Source organism: Fundulus heteroclitus, chromosome 14 (assembly GCF_011125445.2).
Source record: "Fundulus heteroclitus isolate FHET01 chromosome 14, MU-UCD_Fhet_4.1, whole genome shotgun sequence".
NCBI lineage: Eukaryota > Metazoa > Chordata > Actinopteri > Cyprinodontiformes > Fundulidae > Fundulus > Fundulus heteroclitus.
In genome coordinates, this window is record NC_046374.1 from 2,811,994 (window position 1) to 2,835,473 (window position 23,480).

General features: G+C 41.5%; 1 protein-coding gene across 1 annotated transcript; it reads left to right on the top strand.

The window, feature by feature from the left end:
- The first annotated feature begins 4,173 nt into the window (after nucleotides 1-4,173).
- On the top strand, nucleotides 4,174-21,949 carry LOC105917680 (vang-like protein 2). The gene is made up of 7 exons (XM_012852552.3): nucleotides 4,174-4,414; nucleotides 10,305-10,428; nucleotides 10,517-11,124; nucleotides 14,182-14,318; nucleotides 14,640-14,772; nucleotides 14,986-15,232; nucleotides 17,924-21,949. The coding sequence occupies exons 1-7, from the start codon at nucleotides 4,344-4,346 to the stop codon at nucleotides 18,179-18,181; spliced, it is 1,578 nt and encodes a 525-aa protein (XP_012708006.1). The 5' UTR covers nucleotides 4,174-4,343; the 3' UTR covers nucleotides 18,182-21,949.
- Nucleotides 21,950-23,480: the final 1,531 nt, after the last annotated feature.

The following is a 23,480-nucleotide window of genomic DNA, read 5'->3' on the forward strand; positions in this document are numbered from 1 at the left end:
ATGCAGTGCTGTCCTGCACAAAGTGCATAAAATTCCTTTTCTTAGCAGCAAGACTGGAGCATTTACTGCTCTTGCACAAAACTTCACGGCTCAACTCCAATTTTTTATTTATTTATCAGGTAGCTATGTGCCCTTCTTTGTAATGCCGCCCTGGATAACTGCCCAGAAGCCCATTTCAAAAGCTGTGGTAATAAACAGTTACAATTTAGAGACTATTGTTTCCAAATTTTTTGTGTGATATTTAAAGACATTTTCTTTTAATAAATGTTTGATTTATCTGCATGAAAACAAATTGAATCAAGTGAGAATAATTTTTTTCACATGACTCAAGTTTGACTCGACGCTGTCAACACAGCTGGAAAGGATTTTCATGGGGGGTCCTCTAAGGCTTGACAGCTTGAAATTATTTCCTTACAAGATGAATTGAACCCATTCTTTTTGTCATCTATAGAGTCCCTTTTCAATGCCCACCCCCCCACCCTTCCATATCAGCGACAACAACAAAACCTCTGAAATTCTTGAATTGTCAGTGGCCACCTTTTTTCCAGAACTTGCTGGCCTCACTGCGAACTCGGGTCACATCTGGCTTCTGGACTGTGTTGACTGGTTATCACACTTGTCATTTATTTCATTTATTTAGTTTTTCATTGTTTTTCAGTATGAAGGGGCCACTGAGAGCCCCCCATGAAAGTGAAAGCAAGCAACAGCACTCTTATCCAAACACTCTACACGGAGAGAACATTGCCCTTGATGGCGTGATAAACTATAATGCAAAAATAAAAGTGGGGTAACAAAAGAGGTATGTTAGGTTTTTAGATTACTGACCTAAGTAAATAAATTAATGTATAAATGCTTAGGCTATTAGTTAAAGAAGCACATATGAGAGATATTTTTGGCTGATTTCAAATCAGATTTATTTATACAGACCTGCCAAAGCCATTTCTGATTATATTCCAGTTTCTCTTTCAGAGCTTTGAATAACAAAAAACTGAACTGTCTTAACTATAAAATGCTTATACCATGACATTTCATAAAAAAAAAAAAACCCGCAGTGATTTATTGCTATGTGTAAGCCAACATGGCTGTACAGAAAATAGTTTCATTTTAGACAGCTGCTTCCTATCGTAGTTCTTATGGATAATTTTTTTTAATAAATAATCGATGACACAGAAAATAGCTACTGGAGTCTTTTTTTTCCACATAACTTGTTTGAGCAACTCAGTGGAGCTTATTTATGTTGCATTCACTGACTAAAAAATTATTTGACTTTCTGGTTTTGCACCGATAAGTACCAGTGAAATGCTTTATCGTCCGATCCCAGTAACTAGACAATTTCTCTATACATCTGTAAACAGTTTTCACGTTGCACGTTGGGGATCACGTTCCCTATGGAGTTCATCATGGTATCCAAAGGGAATCGATACGTTTTGAATGAATTACAAGAGTAAGCGTGTTGTTACAATCAATAGGATTGACTCTATACCCTGACTGAATGAGAAACAGAGAGCCAGAGAGGGACACAGCTCGTTTTGTTTACGTTCACTTCACAAGATGAAGGTGTTAAACTCAAGACATCACAGTCTGTTACGACTTGATTTCCATTAAATTCAGCTCGCATTGATATTCAGATACAACCTGCCCATCTAACATTTATTTACAGTGATATCAATTCCCAAAAAAGAGAAAAATACCAAATATGATTTGACCATTTTATTTCTAAGCTCTTACAGGTATCAGGCATTTGAATAAAAAACAGCATTCTTCTAATTATATATTTATATAAAATCACCTTTGATGATATGGATCAAGTATTGTACAATTATTGAGAATACAGCCCTCTTAGTGTGATTGTTCCTACTATAACAAACAAGCCTGATATTTCATACTCATGTTCAAACCTGATAACGCATTTAAATTCTGTCCATCACTTATACCTGAATGTATAAGAGGAACACAATAACTTTGCCAAACCGCTAAATAATTGGCCTCTGAATCACTCAGGCCTATAAATTCTGCTAAGCTCATGGTCAGAACCAGCCATGAAAAGCATCAACCAAAATCAGTAGAATAAAACAAAACAAAGTTGAACATAAAACGTTATCAATGAAGGATCACCTTTATTATATGACAGGCCAATAGTGTGTCATATAATAAAGGCGATGCGTAGTTTTGGTCCTGTATCAGTTACATGATTTTCTATTTTTTTGTTTGTTTTGCATCTCCTAGTGAAATGACGTACACTTATGTTAAGTTGTTGATTTTAAAATGAAGTCAGAGCTCTGATATAGGAATCATGTCACAAGTGACAATGTGTTTAAACTTCCCAAGAGTTGCTTCGTCAGTTAGCAGCAGGTTTTCTGGCTGAATGCGAAATGGAGTCTGGGGCTTCCACTGCTTCATGAAATCAGATTACTGATATTGTGTGATGTAGAATTGAGTTACAGACCAAACGGTTGTTCAACTTCCTTATTGTAGTTGATATTTGGGGAGACGTTCTCAAGAGGCCATCCTTCCCGCATAAAGAGAATGCAGCGACAAATATCATTTAGTGCTTTCTTTAAACTGCTATTGGTTTAACTCATCAGTTCAACCATACAATCGTTAAGTGGAACAATCACTCAACTCTTCCTGGCTCTTAAAGCTTTTCAGCAGTACCTTAATTTGATTTATTCTTGTGATTGAGATTTGTTCAGTTATATTATTAGTTTGTATTTATGTAAATATTTCCTGGATTGCATTTTTTTTATGTTAGAGTGTATTTCTTGTTTTCTGATTAGCTGCTTTCTTCCTGTAAATCACTGAGGGTATAAAAGGCAGCTAGTTGTTTTCAGAGAAAAGAGGGTGTTGGTGCACGCATGACCTGCAGTACAATAAATCCACCTCAAACTTTAACTTATTGTCCTGCCCCTCAATCAATCATTGAGCCTCCACTGGTAAAAACTGACCAAATGTTCCATATTTGTCATTTTGAGTGGCTTATTTGTTAATTTGATTCTCCCTGACAAGGACACAGGAAGCGTTATACATTATTGACATGAATGCAGGATATTGTAGATAAATCCACCTAGAAATGTTTTTCTCTTGAATGCCTATCAACATATGTTCCTCTTTGCTTTGCAGCACGTCCCTCTGTAGAGGTCCACGTGGGAATCACATGAAATCCCTCAGAGCAAATTGAAGTGTCTGATATAGAAAGCAGGGACAGGAGGTTGGGACGCAAATGAGAAAGCACGAGGACATTAGTTATTAGATTAAAGGTCGGTTCGTAAAGTACCAGGAACACAACGAGAGTCCTGTCCTGACGAACACTCGATACTGGAACCAGAAACAGATTTGGGACTTGAAGATAAAGTAGAACACGTCCTTAAAGTGAAGTCAGACTCACAGCTTTGGTAAAAGGATTGTCTTGGATTTTTTTCGGGGGGTAGGGGGGTGTAGCTGAGGGATCGAGGAGATGGAGCACTGAGTTGTTGTTCTGGTCTCCATGACAACGCCCCACCACCTCCTCCCTCCTTTGTCTTTTCTCACCCTTAGACTCCCATTCATCCCCATTGTAGTAGCCGGGCTGTGTAGCCCTGAGAAACCGCAGGGGACACTTTGGAATGTGGCGCTTGTGTGCGGACATCAACTCAACACTGCAAAGTGCAAGAAAATAGACTGCGTGTTGCGTTTTTAGCATTGCTCCTGTGGATATATAATGAAAAACTAGCATGTTTTGGAGCTGCGCAGATGCCTCATCCGATGTTTCCAGAAAATTGGAGACTTGAAGCCTGGGATAGAGGGTGGCGTAGCTGGCCTTCATCAGGCTGAGGGCACACCAGGGGCCAATGCGCTTATGGTTTCTCATGAAAAAGTCTCCCATAAAGCGGAAGAATGGACTGAGCTATGCCCTGTGCTGCAGACAGCGCACAGGCTTTCAACAGAGTGCGCAGTGCCAACATTTTAACAATGCTGTCTCTCCTCTTTCTGCTCCTGCTTGGTATGTGCCCCTTTGGAGACACTTTTACTACTCTCACATGACAAATTATCCTCTTCCTTTGCACTCCTCCTCACTCCTAATCTCTCCTCTGTCCCCAGGCTCACACAGACCGTGGGCTCTACCAGGTTACAGATTCTACAACCCATCTCTCTCTGTTTGTTTTCCGCTCTCATGCTTCCTTCTGTTCCCGCAGGCCTCCAAGATAGATTCCCTCAGGAGTAAAGTGGACCTGCTGCGTCTACCGTTGGTCCTTTCCACAAAGTCCATCGGCAACCGCAAGAGCCAATTGAGCGTGGTCTGGGAGAAGGGCGGCGGCTCAGGGACGGGAGTGGCACGCAAGCTCCGCCCACCGCCGGCCTCCGACATGGACAACGAGTCAACGTATTCCGGCTATTCCTACAAGTCGTCCCACTCACGTACCTCCCGCAAAAACAGGTAAGGGATGGTCATTGTTGGTTGTTACCTCTCAATGAGACCTTTTATGGTGACTTGCAGAAGCATTTGAGTATAGCCAAAATAAATTTCCTGAGCAATCTGCCAGAAGTCCTGAAGGGGAGGCAGCAGGCATGTGGAAGAAGATGTTCTGGTCAGATTAGATGAAAATGTAACCTTTGGGATGACACGCAAATCAGCGTTGCATGTCATCCTGAACACATCATCGCCTGGTTAAACATGGTGGTGGCAGCATCATGCTGTGGGGATGCTTTTCTTTAGCAGACAGGGAAGCTGTCTCTAGGTTGAAGGGAAGATGTATTGAACTAAATGCAGGACAATGTTGCAAGAAAACCTGCTAAAGGCTGCAGACAACTGGGGTCTGTCCAGCAGGGAGTCAACCCTGCGCATACAGCCAGAGCTACAGTACAATAGGGGGTTTTCACTGACATCACTGGCCAACTTCCGGTCCGCCATATTGGGTGGTTCACTTCCTTATCTCTAGTTGTCGTACACTTGTTATCGTATCGCGAATGGATAAGTACACCAGCGGGCTAGAGCGACCAGATAAGGACGTATACCTGAGGAGATGTTCCGTGATCGACCATATGGACCCCTATGCCCTCCACGGTGCCTTGTTTAGCCGTAATCCAGATGCATTACCTGGTGTTCGGTGAAAACCCTCTGCACACTCTTGAGGAAATGAGAGCTTACAAGGGTCTAGAGGCTCACAACCAGTTCACATCTGGTTATGTACATCAAGGAAATCGCCATCATACGTGGACGGGTGAGTTTTAATAAGATGGTAAAAATGTAAACAATCCGACGCAAATGCGTCGCATGCTTCTGCGGTGGCTGACGGCCTGCGGCCGGCGGTGAGCAAAGGCGCTTGGCTGCAGGGCCGATCAACGCCACTCGCGGCTTTAATTATTTAAGCAGAACAATGACCAGGGCAAAATTAAGTTGTATTTACCGTATTGGCGCCGGTAGGAGCTGCAGATCATAAAGCCAGCAAACAGTGGGAACACAGTAACTCGTTCAAAGGTAAGCTGTGCTCAGACGGGCTCTGGCGCATGCTAACCGTTAGCGCTAACAACCACTCACGCATGTAATGTACTTTTAACGAGCTGCTATGTGTTTCAAACGTTTAGAACACACTCTCATTGACATCGGGATACTGTGGAAAGTTATGTTCGGTCGACTTACAGCCGCGATCCAAGCGAGCCGACGACTCTTTGTTATCACTAACAGTTGTTCTCCGTGGTTGCGCCTCCAGGCAGGAAAGCGGTGGAAAATTAATCTGTTTCTATGTTTTTCCCATGGCGATCATGTGTTGCGCTGTTACAGCCCACAATACAGCAACGGTTTACCATGGTTGAAATCAAGTTAAGGTGAAATTAATCAAATTAAAACACGGCTGAGAGAGGGAGTACAGTATGCGGTAGTAATAGGCAGTAGAGGCGGCGGAGGCAGTCAACATGACACCCAAGCCCTATTATTAATATATTCTTCTTACATGTTTTAAATACTTAACAGTTAATTACCTGTGACAAAGTGAGCACTGCAGACTCTGGCGTATTCCAGCTTAACACCGTCCAAATCGGACCTGGATATCCGTGTCAGCCATAGGTGACGGCGTTGTTCAGATAGCTGTTTTGTTTTTTCACATTGATTCACTATTACGGCTGGTAGGCGATAGAAAGAGCATTGATCTCCACCTCCACGGGCCGTGCAACCAACCATTAAACACGTTTTCCCCATTGTTCACTTCCAATACTGCCTAAGGCGTCATACAACGCAGGTCAACGGTGCGAAACGACTGCCACCCAATATGGCGGACGCGCTGAGTAGTCACGTGAGCGTGACGTCAGCTGAAAACCCCCTATTCAGTGGTTTAGATCAAAGAATATTGACACCAGAATGACCCAATCAGATTCCAGACTTTAAACCAATTGAAAATATGTGAAAACACGTAAAAAAAAAAAAAGAATGTTCACAGACATTGTCTAATACCTGGTTCACGCAGCATGATTTTAAAATTGTTGGCCAGCTTTCAGAGCCTGAGAGACTCCACAGATATCGATAAAAAAAGAAATCATAGCTGTAACAGGTTTTCTCGTACTGTGTGTGGTGTCTGGTCAAACGGCAAGAACAACACACCACAATAACAGATTTAATTCAGGAAGATTCAGTTGTCAAATGGAAAATCTTCCAAAATCTCTCGAGATCAAACGTGAATTCAGAGTAAATAAACATGGAGGTGATGGTTTGTGGACTAATTTTAACAGAGAACAAAGTTTACAAAAAGAAAAGCCGTTGGTTAAAGAACTGGAGGTAGCAAGGACAGGGGTGTGTGTGTGTGTGTGTGTGGGGGGGGTGTCTCCAAATGAAGGTGAGTTGTGTTTCTTTCTCCTTTTTTCTCCCGCCATGCTTTCTGATTGGCTACACGCCACATTCAACAGGCGGCGTGCTTGTTTGTCCTCAGGGAACACCACACATGCTAGGGTATCGGATCAGGACATTCCAGCATGTTGAATATTGAGGTCGGAGTGGTTCTGTTGTCCGTCTGAGCAGACTAACTAACTCTTAACACACGACAGGAATCTCATGATTATCTTAAGAACCATCCTGGTGTCGGAAGGGAAAGATCGGACAAACATCGGCTTACTATCCTGCCGTGTAAACACTTGAAATTTGACTGAACTGGACCTAATTTGCAGTCAGTGAAATTACAGCTATTAGATGAGAAAAATGTGTAGAGACCTATAACCACAGTGCAAAATATGCATATGAGATTATTTGGCTCTTCTGTATTGATTTATGGTATAAGTTTGAATGAATACAGTTGGATCTGCTGTGATGAACTGCAACCTATCCACGGTGTCCACCTCTCACCCAGTGATGGCTGGGACAGACCACTAGATGTCACCAAATAAAACACATTGAATCCATCATCCTGCAGCACTGTTTTCAGCCTTATCTTGGTTCTACAAAGAACTTGTAGTGTGTTTTCTTATTTTAAATGTGAAAAGTAGTTACACTTGGGGATAATTGGGGTGTGTCTTGTGCCTTATCCCAGGAGATTTCGTAGCTGTCCATTACATCCCAACTCTTTAAAAAAGAAGATGATCATGACTTTTGTACCTCACAAAAGACATCAAACAGAAAATAAAATAATAGAGTTGACGTAATAGTATCCAAATTACCTATTGTTTTATGCAAAAGTAATGCAAAACAGGTTAAATTAATTAAATAAATTATCTATAGGCATTCTCTAGATGTTTTCTTAACATTTGTAGTTATGATAAAATGGCAGTTTATATTTTCATTTATCTAAATCAATTCAATTCAGTTTATTTAGCACCAATTCCTGTCATACCAATGCGATTTACAAAGTAAATTCTATCAAATCATCCAGACAGAATGATTAAAAAAAGGAAACCCAGCAAATTGCAAGAAGTCATTGACTTGTATTGTTGATGCATTGTTGTACATGCATGCTCATACCGAGCATGCATGTACAACAATCGAGGGTCAAACTCCTCTTCAACAGGAAGAAACCTCCTGCAGAACCAGAACCAGACTCAGTTAGAGTGGTCATCTGCCACGACCAACTGGGGGATTGAGAAGAGAGAGCGTACACTCAAAAAGAGCACACAAGCACTGATCCAGGATTCATCGCACCTGATGAAGACCCTCAAGAGGCTGATCCTCAGCCATCTTCACCCCCCAGTGAGGTCTTCACCCCCCAGTGAGGTCTTCTCTGGATCCTCTGCAGCTTGCCTACCAGCCTGGCATCAGGGTGGATGATGCCATCATTTATCTGCTGCACCGAGTTCTGGGCCATGTGGAGAATCCTGGGAGCTCTGTGAGGATCATGTTCTTTGATTACTCCAGTGTGTTCAACACTCCTGAAAACCAGGACTCCTGAAGGACAAGCTGGAGCGGTCAGGAGTGGACCACCACCTGTCCCAGTGGATTGTGGACTAGCTCACTGGTCCACCGCAGTATGTGAGGACACGGAGCTGTGTCTGACAAGCTGACCTGCAGCACAGGAGCACCACAGGGAACTGTGCTGACACAGTTTCGGTTCACCTTCTACACTCCAGACTTCTTCATCAACTCACTGCCACCAGCAGAACTTTTCAGATGACTCTGCCATAGTCTAACCTGACTCTTGCCAGGTGGATTTTGTTCCGCAGAGCTCAACACATCCATCTGGAATTGCTCCATTGGAGATGTATTTCAGAAGGAGGGGCCTAATCAAAAATCCTTGCATATGATTGGATAAACCACTTATTCGTCATCTTTACTGAAGTACTACTTTAACCACTCACATTGAAACTGAAACCATTGTTTCTACTAACAAAAGTCTTCAGTCTCTGATTTTGCTGGGTGGATGGGCGTAGAGTCTCTATTGGTGGGTTGGTTTGTTTTGCCCGATCAGCAACGCCGACGGGGCGGTTAAGGTGTGTTCGGCTCAGCTCTTCTACTACGTCTCGACAGCGGCAGGACCGAGTAAATACCTCCTGCTGCGTTAAAGCTTTTTACTCCATCATGATACACTGAAATCAGGGACAGCTTTTACCGAGGGCAGGTCATTCGGGTACATCTGATCACCCTTGCTTCATCACTGCGAGCTGCCATTGTTGTCTGAATCCAAACTCTCTCTCATATGTCACATCTACAAAAATCCCGCCCGGCAATCCTGATTGGATCGTCCATTTTATGTGGTATTCAAATCCCTTCCAATGGCAGCGAGTCCAGATGGATGTGTGGAGCAGTGTGGAGAAATAACATCTCTGTCCTTCATTTTATTACTAGAAGGCAATTTAATGCCATCCAGATTAGGTGACTGATTAAGCAGCTTCCTTTTCAAAGATTCTGGTCCAAAATGGACAACTTCTGTCTGGGCAGAATTTAAAGCAGAAAATATAAAGTGAAGCAGGTTTTTATGTCATCAAGACATGCCTGTAGTCTTTCTAACTAATTATACCCATCAGAATTTATAGTTAAACATTGCTGAGTGTCATAACAGTGGAAATTCATCCCATACTGTCTGGTATTGTTATCAGTAGAAAGCCGTGTAATGTATAAAGTAAAGAGAACTAGTTTGGGTCACACAGATAACCTTGAGAGGTAAATCACAGAACTGTCTGTGCCATTGCTGGTATGGGCTGCCAAATCCAGACTCAAAAGTTGAGGTGACTCTACTCTTTGGAACAACCTGCCTTATAGCAGCACAGTCTGTTCATAAGTTAATGCCCCTTTTAGTCTTTTAAGACGGAAGTTATTTTTTCTACTTCAGGCCTAATTCAAATTCTTGAGCTAATCTATAACCTCTTTTAGTGTTTATTTCACGAAAAAAGAAAATTAATTAAATATTTTAATAAATTTAAGTGGAAAAAAATAAGGTTAGTCTCGGAGGACAGTGGACTTTCCTTTTATTTCTTACTTACTGTATAAATATTCCCAGGTTTTATTTACCCAAATTAGAAGCCACAAAGATGCACGGCCATTTAAAATGACTTAATCCAGTCAAGGTTAAATTCCTAAATAGATTAGTTTAAATGTGACAAGCTGATTCTGTGTCAGCAAGTTGACGTTTAAGAGAAACTAGAGAGAATGAACTTCATCTCAGAATCTCAAAATTGTACAGCATGATTATAATTATGGTAAGACATAATATCAGCAGATCAATGTTAACCATGACATTCATCATATAATGTGTATTATTCTGTTTAATTATGTTGTAATATGACCCCTCTGAAATTCTTTTAAAGCTACTAACAGAATAGTAAATAAATGACACGTTGAAAACTACATTGAGAAATAATTGCACCTGAATACTTAACCCTTCCTGACTTTTTCACTTTGTCTATTGTTTCTTCAGAGAACGAAGGGATCGGCATCGCTTAAAGAATCGGGATGGCTCCCTTCGGGCAGATAAATCTGTGATGATCCAGGCCCCGGGGGAACCGCTGCTGGATCCTGAGTCCACTTTAGTAGACGACAGGGTCAGTTGCTCATTTAGTGATGCCTCTGTCTTTACATGTGATCTAAGTGGACATAACATCAACAACACCTGCTCTGATGTTTCCGCAGGATGATAACTGGGGTGAGACCACCACTGTGGTCACTGGTACTTCTGTGGACAGTATCTCCAATGAGGACCTGACTCGGGTCTCTAAGGACTTGGAGGACTCCTTACCACTCGACTGTCGCCGTTACATCAGCCCGGCTCTAGGAGCCATTTTGGGACTCGTCTCTGTGATCACTCCTTTGGCGTTTCTTGCCATTCCACAGCTCCTTTGGCGGGACACATTGGACCCTTGTGGAACACCCTGTGAAGGCCTTTACATTTCTCTGGCCTTCAAATTGCTGATCCTCCTTATCTCCACGTGGGCATTGTTCCTCCGCCCCCCCAGGGCCACCCTGCCACGTTTCTTTGTCTTCCGCTGCCTGCTGCTGGCCCTGGTCTTTCTCTTTGTAGCGTCGTATTGGCTCTTCTACGGTGTGCGGGTGCTGGAGCCCCGAGAGACGGACTACAGGGGGATCGTAGGATATGCTGCATCTTTGGTGGATGCGCTGCTCTTCATTCAGTATCTGGCTCTGGTTCTACTGGAGGTCCGACACCTGCGACCCGCTTTCTGTCTGAAGGTTGTCAGGACCGCCGATGGAGTCAGCCGATTCTACAACGTGGGGCATCTTAGGTCAGTGTGGGTGAAAATCCATTCGATTCACACGGCAACATTTCCCATCAATAAGTCATCCACTGTAGTCAGGAAGTATTCAGACATAATCTCAATCCATTAACAGTAACGAAAGTCTGACTGAAACTGGAGCTGCACTCTTGCCATTTTCTGCCTGACAACAGTTTCCACATTCATCAAGATATGAGCCGCAGTTTCCAAACTTGAGTGATTCAGTTTTTTTTTTAATTCAACACAAAAATGAAGAGATCAAAATGCATGTTTCATCATCTTAATCTATTTTTCTGTTATTAAACTCATAAAAGTGCATCATAATGCATGCTGTTGGTTAATGTGTCTACAAGTAAGGTGCATTTAACAAAAAGTGAAATACAAGTTTGAAGTTTTTGAATATTTTCCCTGCAGATCCTCAATTACAGCCAATTAAGGGAAATCAGGAGCAGCAGCTGTTACAGCGATGCCACATGATGCAGAACTCTGACTCACTTTACCACTTTGCCATTTTTAATTTGTTTTTCACCTTCAGCCTACCTCAGTTTTGCTCCTACACACAAAACCACAAACTACCTATGGTTTCCTCTTGTGAGTGAAGTATTGTGTTTAATTAACATTGATTAATTCTAATTAACTAGAATTAATCAAAGACACACTCAAATCAAGATTTTAATTTACACACTACTTTTGTTTATTTTGGGTCTGATTTGGACCAGTTGAGATAAATGAGAGATCTTGAACGCCAATCAAACCCAAAGAGGTGACCTCCTGCTGATAGAAAGTATTTACTCAAGTCACAAGACCACATTACGCAATAAATAACATATAAAAATGACTTGAAAGCTTTGGTTGTCACAGATGGTACAAAATGGACATTGGTAGGTAATGTCCATTAGCAGATGGGTTAGAAAATTTGGTACACTACCACCAAAACTATGAAAGTAAAAAATAGCAAGCAAGCCAGATGCCCTTAACCAAATTACTCCACATCCTTGCTTCTAATTAGACAGCTCTTATAAACTATTAGACTGGAGTATAAAACTTTAAAGTCTAACTCTTGGACTGAAAAAAAAAATCCTGAAAACCGTTGAATAACTTCCAGAACAAGGTAAACTTTGAATATTCATGTATCAAAAGTGTTCAAATTAAGTTTAAATATGAAATACTGCGCATTTTTTACACCGATTATGGTATTCCGAGTTTGAGTGCTGCCTCCGTTTACGATCGGCCATTTCCGACGTGTGACGTCAGGTCAAGAACACCAAGAATGCGCACAGCAAACTTGCATAGAAACACACAGGCGTTTACGTTGTACAACCGGTACAGCGAACAAGGATATATGCATGTTTTCCAGTATCTTCTTTCACACACCAAATCTGCTGATCCACGTCTACTTTGAGCAAGCTTTTAAAAAAAATTGCCGAGCTAAGTCCACAATAAAATGCCTTCTAGGTGCGTAGTTGGTGGCTGTAGTGTTGCTTATAGACCAGATCACTGCTATTGTTTTCATCCGGGTTTTTCGCGCATGCGCACCGGACTGGAAGGCAGAAGGCGCGCTCTCAGCTGCTCCCTCCTCCCATACGCGGTGGGACCGTCAACAAATCTGATTTGATTTTTGTTTCTCAAGAGTGCTCCGCTGACTCCGCGGAGCTTGAATGTCCAATGTCAAGCCAACTTCACCGCGGTCTAGTGCAGGCCAGAAAGTAGCGATACATACTTGGCCGAAGAATCAAAAGGTCCGAAAGAAATGGGATAAATTTGTAAAAGAAAGGCGAAAGGACTGGATTGCCGGCAGTGACAAAAGTGTGTTATGCAATTCACACTTCACGAGCAAGGATTTTGAGGGGTACTTACAATGGAGCATGGGCTCTATGTCTTGGGCAGCGTTAGATATAGTCTCCTCAGGTTCACCTTGTTCAAACTCCGTTTCTTCGTATATATATTCGGTATCGGAGTTGCCGATGCTTGAGGTGGAGTTTGTAGATGTATCAGACATTTTTTTAAATAATTTTTTTGGTACGTAGCATAAGAGTTATTAATTAAATTTAATAAATCGGTAGCGAAAGTCGTGTTGTTAGCAGCTGGATGCACGGTACTAGTTCTGTTTGTGACGTCACATTCCGAAACAGCCCGATTGAAGAATGTTCGGGCTCTTTCGCTTATACAGCAAGTTTTATCGAAATTACTTCCAAACGGCGCACATAATTCACACATAATATACATTTCTTTACTCTGGTGACTATTTGAAAGCATTTGCGTAAAAATACATTCAGTCCAAGACTTAGACTTTAAAGCTAAGTTGCAAATGACCCAAAAAATATCACAAATAAGGATTTGTGCGTGCGTTTTAAATTTCCAAACATCTTTACGCAGACAAACAGAAACTAGGTTGACAACCAGCGAAACACACGGTTCACCTAACCCAACGATCACCGCATACTTGCAGCTTGAAAGGTGCCGAAAGATAAACTCTTGCACTCAGTTACCTTTATATGGACAGTTCTGGAGGAAGGAACTGAAACCTCAAAGACTTAAAGTTGTTCATCAGAGCAGCTGAAATGTCTTTCGGAGTTGCGCAGTTGTTACCAGATCAGGTTCGAGAGTAGAACTGTAAGAGATCTAATGGGCCAAAACAAGCTCTAACTACAATTTTAGCTTATGATCCTTAGTTGTGTCCGATTATGTTTACTTCAGCACTCACAAACTCTATTTAAACATAGCCATGTGTGGCTTCTACCAAAATGTCAAATTGTTTGAAGAATATAATAATTTTTTTTAAAATAGTTTGTTTTGCTGAAAGCTTACGTTCTTCCCCGAGTAGTGGGGGCTAGATCAAGGCCTGGGTTTAAGAGGTTTTAAAGTAACTTATAGCTTTTGAGCAAAACTGCGTGTCCCACTGGCTCCTTATCATTTCCGTCCCGGCCATGTCTTGCTCGTTGTGGTTTAGCTGTGGTTCCTGTGTGAAGTGCTGCAAGCTTGTAGCTGCAAACGGTCACACATTCCAGCGCCAAGTATTTCTGGTAAGCTAATTTAACATGTCTTCCTCTTTGTGATACAATGCAGCATCCAGAGGGCAGGAGTGTGGGTTCTGGACCAGTACTACAGTGACTTCCCAGTCTATAACGCTGCATTGCTTAACCTCCCTAAGTCCATCCTTACCAGGAAGATGTCCTCCTTCAAAGTCTACAATCTGGAAGACGGTATTTCCCCGCCTATATTACAATAAGTCGTCACTGGGTAACATCGTGCATGTGTGCTCTTTTTCATCTTTAAAGTGATACACTCTCTCTCTCTCTCTTTCTCTCTCATACACACACGCACACACACACACACACACACACACACACACACACACACACACACACACACACACACACACACACACACACATAAGGAATACGTTAGTCTAAACTGCAAAGCTTCCATCGGCCTTATATTGTCCAGTCAAAGATGAACTGCATGTTCATATTTTATGCAACCAGCAGCTCTGTTCCTTGAGATGGCTCCATTTCTGCCCACAGAGAACCCCAACAACTCCACGGGCCAGTCCAGAGCCATGATAGCAGCCGCCGCTCGCAGAAGAGACAACACCCACACCGAATACTACTACGAGGAGGCAGAAGTGGAGAGGAGGGTCCGCAAGCGCAGAGCCAGGTTGAAATAGAGATACAAGTACTGGATGCTGCTCTGTGTAGAAACTTTGCTCATAGACAATGATAGATCTCACAGAATAACTCCTGTAGATCAGTTGGGTTAAACTACTGGCTCATGTTCATCAGGTTGGAAATAGTCATTGGTCGATGTTCTGGTCAAAACTAACAAAAGAAAAAGTCCACATCATCTACATCCTGTCATGTATGCTTTTAGACTGGTGGTGGCGGTAGAGGAAGCTTTCACCCACATCAAACGTCATCAGGATGAAGAGACGCCCGCATCCTCTCCCAAACACCCACGGGAGGTGATGGACCCCAGGGAGGCCGCCCAGGCCATCTTCGCCCCTATGGCTCGGGCCATGCAGAAGTACCTGCGGGCCACTAGGCAGCAGTCCTATCACACCATGGAGAGCATCATCAACCATCTGCAGTTCTGCATCACACACAACATGACACCCAAGGTTAGTAGGTGGTTTTCACCGCAAAGACATTAGTTGTGTGCAAATAAAACCAGACAAAGCAGGCGGGCTGTTTTTGCACTTTGTCACATTACAACTGGTGTTGCGCCGATGCCATTTTTTGGCCCTGATACCGATACCCGATACCTGGCTGTGCAGTATCGGCTGATACCGATACCATACCGATACCATTACTTTGAAATGTATGTGTGTGTGTATATATGAAGAACAGCATACTACTTGGATGTAAAATAATTGCTATCATGGCTTTGTCAAGCTGCTACCTTATTAAAGCAGGAAAAAGACTAATACAAAGTGAAACTAGTGAGTGTCGGGGGAGAGAAGGCTGCGTTCAAGTGACATACAAACATCAAAATGGTATCCGTGACCTATTTGTGGGTACTTGCAGATACCGATACCACCATTTTAGTGCGGTATCGTCGCCCCGGCCGATACTGGTATCGGTATCGGTGCAACACTAATTACAACATCCAACTTCAGTGTATTTTATTGGGATTTTATGTCATAGACCAACACAAAAAATACATAATTGTGAAACTGATGCGCTCAGTGTAAAGAATTGGCTTCTAAAATCAACGAATTAATGAATTCACCTGTTTGTAAAATACTACCAGCATAAATGCAATGGATGGAGCTAAATCAAGGTCAACCCGGGGGAAAAATTGTTCAAGGCTGTAAAAGACTTGAGGCTGGGGCTTGAGGTTACTTCTCTGCTTTCTCAGGGCTTGTTGCGGGGGCGGGGTTGGTTGCAGTAAGAAAAACTTGTTCACCTCAAGTGTGTAGTAAGGAGATGAGGCATTTACAAACCTAACAATTTTATAATCTTAATTTATCTCAAAAAGTTGTTTTAAGATGACTTTAGGTGAGAAAGCCCACCTCCAAACTTAATCTTTGCGGTCGGTTCGTCAGGATTATGAGCGAATTTTAATTCTGCTTGGACTCGGCAGAGACCCGCCGACAGGCGAGCCTGGCGGGGAAGACTGCAGTGTTACGGCCGCTGCGTTATTACTCAGCTAGGCAGTCTGATTTTGACTAGATGACTAGATCATGTTTGTCATTGCTGAAAAGTCACTATAAAGCATTTACTAGGTTGATGGGAAATATTTGCGCATGACAGATATGAAAAGTTAAAATCTGGGCTGGATGTTTTCGCCGTTTTGAGTTAAAATTAGACTATTTCGGCTCCGTGTGTGTGTGTTTGCAGAATAGGCTCGCTTTCCGAGGCAGAGAAAGAGGAGGAGAGAAATGCTCATCGTTTATAGAATGGCTTTACTCAAATAATTTTGCTGCGATCAAAAGTTTACGATACTGTACTTAAAAGCCATCCTCCCGACAGAGACGGACATCTCTCAGGTAGCATGTGTGTCCGCAGACATCACGCCATGATGGTGGTTGTTCTGTTTTGGTTTTCCCTGCGTGGCTCTCGTCAGCGTCATGGGTTTGTTCCGATCATCAGTAAAGATGACGGACAAGTGGTTTATCCAATCATATGCAAGGACTTTTGATTAGGCCCCTCCTTCTGAAATACATCTTCAGTGGAGCGATCCCAGATGGATGCGTGGAGCTCTGCGGAACGAAATCCATCTGGCGAGAGTCGGGTTATTAAACTTGGGCTTTGACTTTGAATTATTTTTAACAATATTTTGGAATAACTTCACTGACTTGATTTACAACTCATTTGAAATTATTTCCCCGTCTTTTTTGCCTTAACCTTGGAAGATAAGGAACGCTGTGACCTTCAGTATTACCGCAAGTACAACGTCTTGGTTGTCGGGGGTGAGAGCGGGCTGGATTGCACTTCTGCATGGGCGGATCTTACAGATGCCGTCACGTCAATCGAACATCTGTGAAATGCAGGGGCGGTTCTAGACAGGGGCCAACAGGGGCCCATGCCCCTGTAGAAATGGTCCTGGCCCCTGTTATAGCCCCTGTACTAAAGACAAATAAACTTCTCATAATTATTTGCAATGGCAAAGAAACCATAACTGATTGGTTACTTTGACCAATTTTATTTTTTACCTATACAGATTTACTCTTAGAAGGATTTAAAAATTAAGATGTTTCATGTTTAGCTTTAGCCGTATTGAGCTGGGGGCAAGTTTTCAACTGCTAGATCAGGGGTCTGAAACCTGCAGTTCCAAAACCACAAGTGGCTCACTTAATATTATTACACAGTTAAATATTGCCGTTTTATTGTTTAATTTTTTTGTTCTGTGCCCCTGTGAAAAAACACTGGCCCTACCTTGGCCCCCCTGGTAAATTTGGTCTAGAGCCGCCACTGGTGAAATGGCTGGACAATTAATGTTCAGAAGTACTCCGTCAAATTGACCTTGAGCTGTTTTGAGTTTGAGACTATAGTCTCTGAATGTGCCACACTGGTACAGATATATCCTAAAAGATATGCAGTTCTTACTGAAACAAAAGCTTTTCAGATATCCATTTATAAAAATAAGAGTTCAAATATGCCTTTCACCTCACAATGCTGCACTGCTTTGTGTTGGTCCATCACAGCGGATTAAAATAGAACACACATAAGTCTGAGTTGTAATGTGACAAATTAGTTCAAAGGTTATGAATGCTTTCACAAGACTCTCCACCCACTGTGCCGTCCAGATTTATAACATTCAGTCATTTACGGTCAGTTGTGACTAACTTTTTCTTCTGCCCTAAAAGGCCTTCCTGGAGCGCTACCTCAGCCCTGGCCCCACCCTCCAGTATTTGGATAACAACAGGGGGCGCCAGTGGACACTAGTGAGCGAGGAGCCCGTTACGGCCTCCCTACGCCAGGGCCAGGTCTTCAGCCTGAAACGCCTTGACTTCGCCCTGGTCATCAAGGTGATGCCGCTCCCCTTCCTGCGCTTGGCTGAGGAGTTCATCGATCCAAAAAGCCACAAGTTTGTCATGAAGCTCCAGTCAGAGACGTCTGTGTAGGAGGACGGAAACAGCTGGGTAGAAGAAAAGAGGAAGTTGACATATGCTTCTTATCCAGGGCATGTTTTTATGTCCTTTTAGTCTTACAGTGTTATTTTACATGGTTCTTATTTGATGTGTTCAAATACAGAGCCAGTGTGGTTTAAACTGCAGGGAGCCATACTAAGTTAAAAAAAGAAATGGCCTGTTTTTTTTTTTTTAAATGCAGTCATAGTCCAGTTTCCTCTGGTCAAAGTTTGTTAGTTTCAAGAAAGAAACAAAGATACTTCCTTGTCTGGGTGCTGTTTATTTTTAATAATGTGCTGTGGGTGGTGGCTTCCTGCTTAATAGTGTAGGACACTGTTCCTTAGAAACATTTTCTATACAAACATCAAAGAGTTTGAGACTGGAAAATTTTTCTTAAGACTTTATTCTAGGTCTTGTTTTTGTACTGCATAATTGTATGTATGTATGTATGTGTTTTTTTTTTTTTTTTTTTACAGAATGTAACAAACCTTTCTTACCACCTCTTCAAAAATCCTACATTGCTATTCCAGGCTTCTATTTCAGGCTTTTTGTCTGGACAGATCTCGGTTTCTTTATTTCCATTAGTTTTTTTTAGTTCAAACTCAAACTTTGAGCTGAAAAGCAGAATCAAGCAACAGAAAAACTAAACTCCCCTTTCTCACTTTTAAAACTAACATTAGAGTCTGAATCAAATGGGATCTGAAACATTTTGCTTTAGCAGTTTTGCTTTCTCTAAATAGCTAAAAAATTCATAATTACTTAACTTCCACAGGAAACATTTTTGTGACACTACAATGTTAACAAATGTTGTAAATGATGTACTAATTGCTTTCACAGAACTTCAGTAGCTTCCAGGTATGCTCTGAGTAACAATAAATTGCTGGTAATATTAGGATTTCAATCTTTATTTCTATTACACGTAAATGCTGCCAGTGCTGTACTTTTCTGCAGCTTAGGTTAGGGTTGAAGCCTTTCTTGGATTTGTGGGTATAGAAATACTGGACTGTTTTTTTTAAGGGCATGGTTGATGGTACAGGTTGTTTTTTTTTCCAGGTGTAGTTTGAGGGATCAAATATATGTTTTCAGTATCTTACCTGCAGAAAATGGCAGTCGCAGCAATCTGAAAAATCAAGCATGAGTGCAGATTTGAAAGTGAAGCTATAACAATGTGGTAGTTTAAGGGCAAATAAAAACTCACACACAAGCTTTAAACTTTTATAGTAACAAGAGCAAATGCTAAACAAGCTCAAACTTCTTATTTTTGCTGCTGGACACAACTGTTTGTTTATGTCTAGGGTTTGAGTTGTTACATTAATAGCACAGAGGCTGCCAAATGCTTTGACGTGTACATAATCTGTAACCCCAATTGTGCCAGAATGATTCCAAAACAGCAGCTAAAGGCAGTAAAATGAAGTGATTTCTAAAGCAAATTGGGCTTTTTATCTGAGGAGACCAGAGGACTGCCACACAAAATCTGGGGGACTCAGTTTATCCGTCACTATGAATGCAAATAATGATGCAAACAAGAATATTTCCCAGTTGAGAAAATAACTAAATAAATAGTGGTTTGGTATAGAAGTACAAATCAAATTTACATGGTTTATCTATTTGGAAAATTTGGAGTTTTTTAAATTGTGTTCTGAGTTTGTTGTTTTACTGACCAATAGGAACCTTTCTCACATTTTATACACTGACCGCAGTGAACTGAAGGAAACATTCTGACTACTTGTGAGGATTCCACACAAACTTATTTATTAAAAACAACATTACAGTGATGAGCCAAGACCCTCTGGAGTGCAATGAATAAGTCCCCTCTAAGGCAAAGAAATAAGACTGCGTGAATGTGCCTTATTCAACATAGTCATTTAAACTCCTCAAGAGTTCAGAAATGAGTGCATTTCAAAGTTGCCCTTTTTACACATTTTGCTAAACGTGTGGTAAAATGCTGAATTTTTGTGAGCTCATCTGCATGGTGCTTAGCATGCCCGTCTGAATAGCTTTATTGGGGGTGCAGCAAATGCATCATTATGCTGCTCATGATTTGTTCCTGAATTATTTTTCTCTCTTTTACGCGTTCAAACACTAAAAGCCTTAACATACCTCTCAGCATCCATGAATGTAGACCTCTCAGAAAAAAACACAGCATTCAATAGGAAAACATTGTTTTCATTACCGCCTCATAAGGGGAGATAATGTACAGGCTTTTGAAATGGCTAATCAGAGAAGAAGAATAAAATAACCAAAAACAAATAATAACAAGACTTTCTTAGGAGATGTCTGCAGACTTGTTTTAGTTTTTTTGTTACTAAGTGACAAACCATTAGAACAGAAAAATGGCAGCTCTCTCCTCGACCTGTATTTCACAAAAACAGGTGTTTTTTAGTCTTCTGCACATGGTCTGCCTTGTTTACTCTGTCTCCTATGTTTATAACTCCAACATGTGACTGGGAGTGTTGTTGTTCATGTCAGCGCCCTCGTTCAGTGAGGTAAAAACAAAAAAATTGGGGCTCCAAACTGACGTCTGCAGACAGTAGGAGTGGATGGGTACAGATGACAAAATGGACATCACACAGGCTTTGCAGACTTGTTCAGTGGACTGGAAGAGATGAATTAGGCCAACAGGACACATTCACAAGCACGTATTTTGCATATATCATCCTATCACTCGTTTAATTAAATGCAAACTGTCACAACTGCAAATAAATAATTTACATCTGTAACTGTTTTGCCCTTCAGGGTGGAAGAGGAAATAGAGGAATGCAAGCATTAGTTAAAATTAAACAGCAGTGCTTTCAGCAATTGCCCAATTCCTGCTTCACCACGTAGTTTTGAGTTATCATGCAAAACGACTGCAAAAGAGGAAATGTTTCTCATCTATCGTCTGAAATGTGACACAAGGTTTCTCGGATCTGCCTTTAAAAGACACGAATGATTATAGAGTTTAATTCCCCAGAGAATGCAACTTTTACTCTAATTTATACAGATGTTCTAGGGTTAATACAGAACCCATAGACAAAAATCTGAGATATAATTAGTACTATAGCAGTGGGACAACTATGAGCTGTTTGAAGAAAAACTCAAAAATTATACACTGGAACAAAAAGTTAGTTGCTCATCTTAACATTCTCGTACCTCAAATTATTACATACGATATTCTTAGTAAGACTTGGGGCTTGAACACTGCATTTGAGTGGTTTAGGAGAAAAGGAAGTGTGGGGGTGGGCTGATTTGTGCTCTTGGTGTTATGACGAGTTGGGGGGGCTGGGAGTGAGGCTCTCTTCCTGTGTTTGTGTGCATTGATTCATACTGAAAGAATTTTAAGACTTCTGAGTTGTGACCAGGTGTCTAATATCCCTGTTGAATTATGGATAACACAACCAAGTGTAAATTGGAATATTTCCCCTTTCAGCTTTTAGGCTGCCTGAAACTCTGATGGTACACCATCTGCCAACAAAATCTGCATTACATTTTAAGAGCTTCAACCCTAAAATATTATTTGATAGTGTCATTATTTTAAGCTAACTGATCAATAAATAGTTAATACAGTGTTTTGCCGTCTGGAGTAATAATATTTTGGATGTCGAAGGAGGTCACTCTCTCAGATCTGTCCAGCCATGGGTGGTAAAATATGTGTACGTTTTTGCTTTCTTTTTTATCACTAGGACACGATACTGTGCATCCTGAAAGTGTATCTACTGCAATGGTTTCTAACTTCCCTTTTTTCTGTCACTTTTGTATCTGATAAAAATTCTAACAAACTTCTCTGAATTACGTGTTATTGAAAACAAGTGTTTATATTTACAGTTTTAAGACTTGTAAATTATAGGAGCACATTCAGAACTAGGTTTATTTGCCAGGTACGTGTACACATATGAGGAATTTAACTCTGGATTGTACAATGCTTAATGTGTTTACTTATACAATAACACAATAATGCAGTAATAATCACAATCTGCAGTATAGAAAACACATAGGAACACATGATAAACAAGCTGACACACTGAGAGAATAATGCAATGGTGCAATGAGTGAAGTGTAATTATTCACATCTAAAGATGCCTCTCCATTGGTCATCTGCCATGATGGGAGCCATCAGCCAGGAGGCGTTTCATCAGATGGCTACCGACAACCATAGAGTTTTTGGACCCTTAACCATAAGACTCTCCTGACGGCGGGTCAGCAGTGGTGACCAACCACTACTCACTCCCTCCTGGCTGCCATCTCAACTCCTCCTCCTCAGCATGAAGCTGACTATGGAAACACTTCTTGTTTCCACTCATTTCCGATCAACTCCACTGCTGTCAACGTCTTACAAGCTGACTGAGCTGAGAATCGGCTCTCCACTGGGTACAACCGTGTCTGCCAACCCTTATCCCTGTAGTCCTGCATGATCTCTTGTAACGCTCTGACTTCTTCATAAACGCCTCCTCACACCCCTCTTTTCATGGTATGCTTAACTCATTCAGTATGATCTTCCCTGCCTGATTTGTTCCCAAGGCGTTCTCCAGTAATTAATCAAAGGTTGTGTATCTTATTGTAAAGTGTTACAGAGAGCAATACTGCATCGGGTCTGAAAGTGGTCTGAAAGATATCAGGGAATTGAAACCCTGAGCTCCCGTGATTAGACTTTCTGCAGGAGGCTTATCGTGTTTTTTGGGGTGCTCATAGCCTTACTCCCCCTTAATGAAAGTTATTTGTGGAGGCTTGATGTTGTAAAGGCATTACCTTCCTCTTTCCTGTTCCACGATGTCAGCGAGCAATGCCAGTACTTTGTCATAGTGCCACCTGTACCTTCCCTGAGACATGGCTGTTGTGCCATTATGTACTGTTTTAAGTTATTTAATGTTTAATAAATAACTCTTGGTTTGTTAGGTATTGTCCGGTGAATATAAGCCCAAACTGCTGATATTAGGACAATAGTTGAAAGGAATGATTCGAGCACTGCCGTTCTTTTGACAGCAAACTTTGCACACATATAGAATAAAGGAGTGACAACTTCTCTTCAAGTTCAAGAATTTATTAACAGAAATCAAATGAATATCCAGAGAACATATAGAATACTGTTTATCTGAATCAACAACGCATTTCAATCAACAAATCCTCTGTACTATGCTAGTGAAACTTAACTAAACTACTAAGCAACACTGAGGTAGAATAATCTAAGGAACTGTCATGATTTGTTTACTGATGGACTCAGAATCACACACACAGGACTAAAGTTGAGAGACTTTATTGTAGGGATGATGAGTGGTGGAAGATGTAACCGGAGACACAGAACTGCAGGGGATCGGGA

Coding starts and splice junctions, on each gene's coding strand:
- LOC105917680 (XM_012852552.3), top strand. CDS start 4,344: ATGGACAACGAGTCAACGTATTCCGGCTATTCCTACAAGTCGTCCCAC. Junction 4,415..10,304: donor CGTACCTCCCGCAAAAACAG/GTAAGGGATGGT, acceptor TTGTTTCTTCAG/AGAACGAAGGGATCGGCATC. Junction 11,125..14,181: donor TACAACGTGGGGCATCTTAG/GTCAGTGTGGGT, acceptor GATACAATGCAG/CATCCAGAGGGCAGGAGTGT.